This window comes from Chaetodon auriga, chromosome 22 (genome assembly GCF_051107435.1).
Source record: "Chaetodon auriga isolate fChaAug3 chromosome 22, fChaAug3.hap1, whole genome shotgun sequence".
NCBI lineage: Eukaryota > Metazoa > Chordata > Actinopteri > Chaetodontiformes > Chaetodontidae > Chaetodon > Chaetodon auriga.
In genome coordinates, this window is record NC_135095.1 from 17,882,818 (window position 1) to 17,890,488 (window position 7,671).

Consider the following 7,671-nt stretch of genomic DNA (forward strand, 5'->3'; position numbering starts at 1 on the left):
GACAAACAAACAAATACAGGAAACAACAGCTCAGCGTGCCTTAAAGTGGATCCAGGTTGCAGCAGACTGGCAGAGGAAATCACAGGGGCTGTGCACGGGATCATGAGTGCTTGTATGTATTATTCAGCAGCAGCGCGCAGTCTTACAATAACAGCCAGAGGCCGCGCGCAGCTGAAGGTTGTGTTCTTATATTCTGGAAAAAAAAAGCTGACGAGTTCGTCAAAGCCATGCTTCAAAGTTTGTCTGGTTTATCCTGGTTTTGTAGTGGCGGTGGGGCTGAGCCACAACTCAATATTAATCCGCCTTTAATGGAATTACACTGATTATATGGTCCTAAAAACAAAAGCCTGAGGTCAAAATTACACATGCCATGCAAATTCTAATTAAAAGCTAAAACAATTTAAGTTATGGGGCTTTTTGTTTGAGCGTTGTTTCTTGTATGAAACATCGATTTGAGCATTTAATGTGTAATCCTGTGTTCATTTGATGTGTGATGTATATTAAAAAATATTCATGTCATGACTGTGAGTCAAGCTGCAGGTGCTGATATACCCAGTGTTTCATCACTGTGCATGTAATTCTATCATCTACATCATGACATCAATAAACATCACAATGCAACAAGATTTCTTTGAAATTCACCAAATAAACTGGGTAAAATAACCATAATAAGATCAAAATATTGATGGAAAATGAATGGAAATATTTAAATTTGCCATAAATCAGTCCTACTTATCAACTGTTTTGATGTACTATTGATCTTTTCAGTCATTTTTCGAGCCAAAACGTCAAATATCTCTGCTTATAGCTGCTTAAATGTGAGGTTTCTGTGCCGTTCTTCATCATATACAATGGTTGAGTAAATATTTGGGGGGATTTGGATAAAACAAACCACCTGACGGCTCCACATTGGGCCCTTCTTTTACTCCGACAAGACAATTAATCATTTAGAAACTCGTCCATAATGAAAATAATCAGTGAGTCGCAGCCCTGTTTGCAGCCTCGCCCATAACGACCCAAAACGTCCAGAAACGTTCAAGTATATTTATCACAGTATACACCATATGGAAAAAATGTACACATCATCATCGGGAACTAATTCCAGGCGAGCTGCGGCGCTAAGTGGCACTGAATATTTCATATGTTTATCTTATTACAGCCATCAGTCAGCTGTGACATTAGTAACAGGGTGTTCCAGTGAGGCTGCGAACGCCGGAGACCTATTCAGGTGCATTAGGACTTCAGAGAGAGCGTTCAGGGACGGCGGACTGATGCCTGCAGATCTGAGGCCTGCAGAGGGTTGGAGGATTTATGAGCTGCGGGCTGCAGGTGACTAACTAGCTTGACAGTTGGACAGACCCAAAAACGTTAACATGAACAGCTGACCAACTGTCACAGAGAGGCAGGAAGTGACCGCAAAAACAACTTACTGACTCACTAACTCACTTCCAGACTCTCTCACACACACACACACACACACACACACACACACACACACACACACACACACTGTCCTCCTGACTGAGGAAAGACTGTCATGCAGGCAGACGGGTGAGATGTCTAAGAATAGATGAAAGGAGGGACAGTATTCTTGGAACACACAGACAAAGTGTGACGAATGTCTGGCAGATAAGTTACACGTGCCTTACGCCGCCATAAACACGCATAACCCCACACACAAAAGCACACACACACACACACACACACACACACACACCGCCTTTGATGTTCAATGGCATCATTTCTCAGCTCTTTCATATCGCCACATATGGTAATTCACTTCTTGGCAGCGGCCACTTCAAAGCTATGTAAACTACCTTCGTACAATCCATCTCACTAACGCCGCTTCCTCCGCACGGCTGATTCCACGAGGAGGAAAATTCACAGATTATCCACAGCTTGACCCAATGAGGTCAAAGGTCAAAACGACGCCAAAACAAAGCATGTAGCGGACACTCCAGGGTGTCGCTCGGACGGCGCTGCACAGTGGAGAAATGCCACGCTGCGTCCATCCAGGCTCAACATACAACCAACAGACGGCGGTGGATTAAAAATACTGTAAAGCCAAATTTCCATCGTAGTCCAGAACATTCTGGTGAATTCACTGAACCGTGTGTGCGGTCTACAAAGCACTTCTTCGTTAACAGTAAAATGTTCTTTCACCAAAACACATTGTTGTGGATAAGAGCAAACCACGGCGAGCCAAATGCTCTCTTTCCAAATGAAATTAATCCGGCGGGGGATTTCAACGAAGCCGTTTACAGAACATGAGCTGAAAAAGGCTTCAGAGCGAACGGCGACATGGCTGGAAAACAGTCCTCCAATCTTCTTATCCAAACTGCAAACTTCCCCCCAGAGTCATCCTGTCACGTTGACCCTCCAGCCCACGTCAATCAGGAAACAGACACAGCTCAATATGATGAGTGAAAAACGCCTTTTTGACCCCTTTAGATCACATCCAGTCAAACATGAGGCTGGAACCAATCAGTTTCAACCAATAATATCATGACACCAATCAGTCTTCAGCTTTTAGCAGCACACGGCTAAGATTGCTAGCAACTGCATGGCACGCCTTCGTGTCGCCGCGTGTTTGCTGCCTCCTGCTAACGGAGGCGATGAAGGTGCCGAAGGAGGCGAGTGATCCTCCATGACTGAGTCCGTGTTCTCCATGTTTGTAAGGACACGGCCACAGAAGCTAGCTTCTCTCGAAACGCCGTTTCAGCTGGACTTTAAGCGAGTTACGCCCTTCAGTCGTGCTGATCTGACTCCAGTTTGTACGTAAAAGGAATATTTCAACATTTTGGGAGACGTAGACTCGAGGCCTGTTCACCACTTCAGGGTCGGTTAGGCTTCAGACGTGCTGGTCGGCTCAGGCTGGCTTTTCCCCTGTGTTTCCAGTCTTTTATGCTAAGCTAAGCTAACTGTCTGTAGGCTTCGATCTCCTCGCCTGACTCTCTGCTAGAAAGCGAATAAGTGCATTTCCCGACATGCTGAGCGACTCCTTTACGGAAAGGCACCATCACAGGACGTAGAACAGCTAATCCTAACCCTAGTGCGATTTGTCTCAAATACGATAATGTTTTGTTGTTGTTCCGTCAATAAACTGGCAGAATTGAGTATATCTGCATCTGAGGATTGATCAGCTCACCTCTAAACACGCCATGCACTGAGTTTGACATGTACGATGTACCAGATTACCCCTGCACCAGATTACTGCCCTTTTTTTTTATCATTATTTTGTTTTTTTGACCGAGGCAACAGATTATTCTGAACAAACTCCTCCTGAGGTTACAGAATGGGAGAGGGCGAACCGGCTGCGGCACTCCCCATGATGAACAATCTGCTGGAAACCTCACTTAACCTGAAACGGGTTCCCCGGGGAAAACACCAGGAGGAAGAGAGCCTCGGTAAACGATGACACAATAAAGTGAAAGAGTCCTTCCTGCAAAGTGCGTTTGCCTGACAGTACACGTCGCCCAAGTGGGTGTTTAAAAAGACTTCAAATTATGGGAAATAATCAACGGGACAAATGATCATCTGTCAGACGGATCCTAACGGGATTATTCTGCACGTCCCCTTTTCAAATGGGAGGAATTTCCTTCCCAAATGGCCAGTTTGTTCTGTTTTAATGTGTTTACTCCATGCATATATAATCTGATTGGGACGTTAATTACTGACGAAACAAAAGGTTTCACTCAGCCTTCACTCATCCACACATCATTTTTGGCAAATCTGGATTCACAAACTGTTGCTTTGTTGAGCCACAGCGACCCAAATCGGACGTAAACAAGTTAAACGATTGATTTGACCTCCAAATGCAAATCGCTCTCACCAAAGGTTCACACACACACACACACACACACACACACACACACACACACACAGATAAAGAGTAAATTGACAGACACTAATATAGATAGACAGCCGCCACACAGTGACATTGGTCAGCCAAAACTGATGTGTGTGTGCGTGTGTGTGTTTGGTCTCTGGCCAGTTTTCACTATCAACAGCAGCTGCCAGTCGCACCAGGGTGTCAGGCTGCTGCTGGCATTCACACACACACACACACACACACACACACACACACACACAGAGCCCAAAAAAAATCAATACTGTTTCTCCCCCTAACCCCCTTCACACGCTCCAACACCACAGGGAAATGCACGCGCGCACACACACATCGCTGCGTATGAACATTGCTGTGATCCAGCACTGACACGCTGCTCTGTGTGTGTGTGTGTGTGTGTGTGTGTGTGTGTGTGTGTGTGTGTGTGTGTGTGTGTGTGTGTGTTAAAGCCATGTCGAGGCTGTTCACAGCATGATGGAGGACCGTAGCGTGGCTGCCCTGAACGCGCCGCGGCTTGTTTGTGAGAATTTGTCTTTGAAATGAGGACAGCCGGCCCGTCATGTCACCGTCCCTCGCTGTCTTTGTGTCCTGCGCTGTCTGTCTGTCTGTCTGTCTGTCTGTCTGTGTGTTTGGGAGCTTTAAGCTAGCTTACATGTCATCGTTACAGCCGCGTTAGCTCGTGAAACACACACATGAAGAGGAGCTACGTGAAATTCAGAGCAGCCGAACGGGTCTGTGAGTGAAATACACGCAGAAATACACACAGAAGCACCAACATGTCCCCCTCTGACCAGGATCCTGCCCCAGCATCCCCCCCCTCCAGCCCCCCACTCACCGATAGGAGGTCTGCTTTCTGAACGCCAGTCCTCTTAATTTCTCCTCCAGCGTCTCTTGCTCCATGTCGGGCAGGCTGCTGAACGTGTCGCTGCAGCAGCCCACGGCAGCCTCCTCCGAGCCCGCTCCGGACTCCGAGTCGCCCCCGTCTGCTCCCAGAGAGGCCAGGCGCCCGCTGAAGCCCCCCGTCGCCGGGCTGGTTCGGTCTTTCGCTTGGGGGTCCATGCTTGGTCGGTCCTCGCTGTCTCGCCCCGCGCTGGACCCCCCTCTCGTCCGGCTTGCGCGGGGGCACAGATGCCGGTAAGTTGGGAGGAGAATTGCGAGGTTGTGGGGAATAAACGGCGGGACGCGGACGCTCTCGGCGGCTTGACCGTTGTGGTTTCTACCCGCTGACCGCCTTTTATACCGCAGCCAGGTACGACGGCACGCGCAGCCGCCTGGACAACAGACCGAACTGCACTCACGAGCCTCTGACCAACTGGAAGCGAGCTACGTCAAGTTCCAAACGTTCGCGAGGAAGTGGAGCATTTTAACCTTCAAAATAAAAGCCTCCCCCAAACTCTCCCCATTTAATAACAGCTGTGTTGAAGACTATTTAAGAACCAGCAGGACAACATAATGTAAAAACATTTACTCTTATGTGTTGCCTTAATTCTTTCAATTACATGAAATAGATGCTGTCTTCATGTTGTTATCTTATTCCAACTGTTGATAGCAACTGATTCCTGTTCCAGTAACACTCCACTTCGCAGGGAAACATTAATCGATCTCATATCTTACACTCTCATATCCATGGGCACTTTACTCAGCATCTGTTTAGCTTATCTCATCACAAAAAATAATGTGATGATTAAGGAAGTTCTTATTTGTCAGAGTCTTGTAAAGTCTGATAACTGACTGATTTGTGCACAAACCTTTTCAGCGCATTCACAATTTATGTTTTTTCACAGGATCATTTATAATGACGGATCTTAGACTCGTTTCCGGGAATAATTTTGCAAGCTCAACATCTTTTAGGCCACAGTTTTGTCCCATAAGAAGTCCTGCAGTCTAAAATCAATCTACAGACAGCAGACTCTCAAGTTTACAAATGCAGTATTGATTGGAATATTGTAGCTTTCATGTTTTCATTGATGAACAAATCTCCAGGTGGTGTCAAACCAAAACAAACATCCCATCACGCCCTTCCTCAACAAGGCTTTTATTATCAAACACATAACCGGAAGTCGGGTATTTGATTGTTTCTGACGTGACAGGTTTTAAAAACTGCGAAAGCGCGAGCTGCTGTGAGGGCGGTGATAATAAACACGTTCAATGTGCGCGGATTACAACTAACTGCAGCATCCATCCACCCATCCATCCATCACACGTCTGTGTCCGTCCGTCCGTCCATCTGGCCCATGAGACGAGCAGCGTGGCATTGTGGGATATTCCCTCTCCTCCTTTCTGCAGCATCATCAGTCAGAAAGTAGGGCAGAGGGTGAGCTGCACGCACGAACACACGCACCCTCCCAGCATCTCACCCTCAAACACTGATGACGCGCGCGCGCGCACGCACACAGTCCATACGCTCTGCTCACGGCTCGTGCGCGTCAGATCTGCCATGATGATCATATTCTCGCTTCGCCTTCATTATGTTAAGTAATCCAAGCCTATCAAACATCAGGCCGCGCGTGTCAGCCTCCTCCTTCGCTTCGCTGCATTGAGCCGTCCGGTTCTCAGGGTCACCGCTGACCTCAGGTGAACCCTCCGACCCGCACGTGTCTGCTATCCCTGCGATTATTAACCCGCGCTAATTTCATGGATGCTGTATGTACGAAGTGCTCAGATCATTTATCATAAGTTTGGTTCAGCATCTCATAATTTTGATTAAGCTTCTCATAATCTTGCTTTTCTGTCAGGATCTTGATTTAGTATCTCATTTTCTGTACATACTGTACATGTACATGGCTGGTTTGTATCCTGTATACTTTTTATCTTGACCCTTCTGTGCCACTGTTTGTGCTCTTTGTAATACTTGCAGGCTGTAACGACTTAATTTCCCCAGTGTGGGATCAATAAAGTCTTATCTTGTCTTATAATTTTGCTTTAGTGTCTCATAATTTTGACTTATTCATCATTTTGATTTATTAGCTCATAATTTGGATTTAATAGCTCAAAATTGTGACCAGTAACAAGCATTTTTATTTCTATTGTGCATTAATTGTAGGCACTGCAGATATGTGCCTCCACAGAGGAGGAAGGTGAAGGAAAAATCCTAATTTTAGAAAAAGTCACATCAAGACACACAGACGGAAAAGAATGGAGAAACTTCCTGATGAAAGGATTTTTCATTTCCATGCATGACTAACAAGTTGTGCCTGAAAATCCCGAATCAAAGCCTGGAATCAGCTCCTTGCTGTGGTTACTGACTCTGTTAGCTGAGCTTGATCACACGCTGCAGAAAGCTGCTCTGTTGTTCACGTGGATTTGATGACAAACGCTGCACCGTAACAGGAGCCGTAATGGAATTCACTGTTGCTGCGTTACTATGAGACTGGACCGTCATGAGGCGGTGGGACTGTGTATCGTCTTGGGACTGTCAGAGCAATTCGCAGTACTTATCATGAGGCGCTGCTGCTGATCTATTTTAGGATCGCTGTCATGATGGAGGAGATAGAAGCTCCTGGCCAGCGTGTTAACCATGAGGCTCCTTTCTGCCCTAATAGAGTTTGGCCTTAACTTAATTTGAATTTGCACAAAAAATCCTCTGAAGCTGCAAACAACATCCATTAAAGTAAATATTATATTGTGGTCATGCACAGTTTTTGCTCTTATTGCGTGTCTGGTTGTTGCTCTTCATGTAAATGTACACATCTGTGTGTATGAATGAATCTGTTTGTATGAGTAGATTATGGCTCTGTGGCCTTATGCTGTGTTTTACTGCTGTAGATGTTTGAGCTGCTTGCTAAATGCTAAAATCAGAATGCTAACATGCTCACAATAACAGT

General features: G+C 46.1%; 1 protein-coding gene across 8 annotated transcripts in view; it reads right to left on the reverse strand.

Annotated features, from left to right (window-relative positions):
• dgki (diacylglycerol kinase, iota) overlaps positions 1-5,155 on the reverse strand; it is a 61,277-nt gene extending 56,122 nt beyond the window's left edge. For 7 of the 8 annotated variants that reach the window (XM_076722899.1, XM_076722904.1, XM_076722900.1 and 4 more), the window contains exon 1: positions 4,683-5,155. In XM_076722899.1, the coding sequence (XP_076579014.1) occupies positions 4,683-4,906 (224 nt within the window). In that variant the 5' untranslated portion in view covers positions 4,907-5,155. The remainder of the gene's footprint in view (positions 1-4,682) is intronic. The other variant, XM_076722906.1, reaches the window with a different exon arrangement.
• Positions 5,156-7,671: the final 2,516 nt, after the last annotated feature.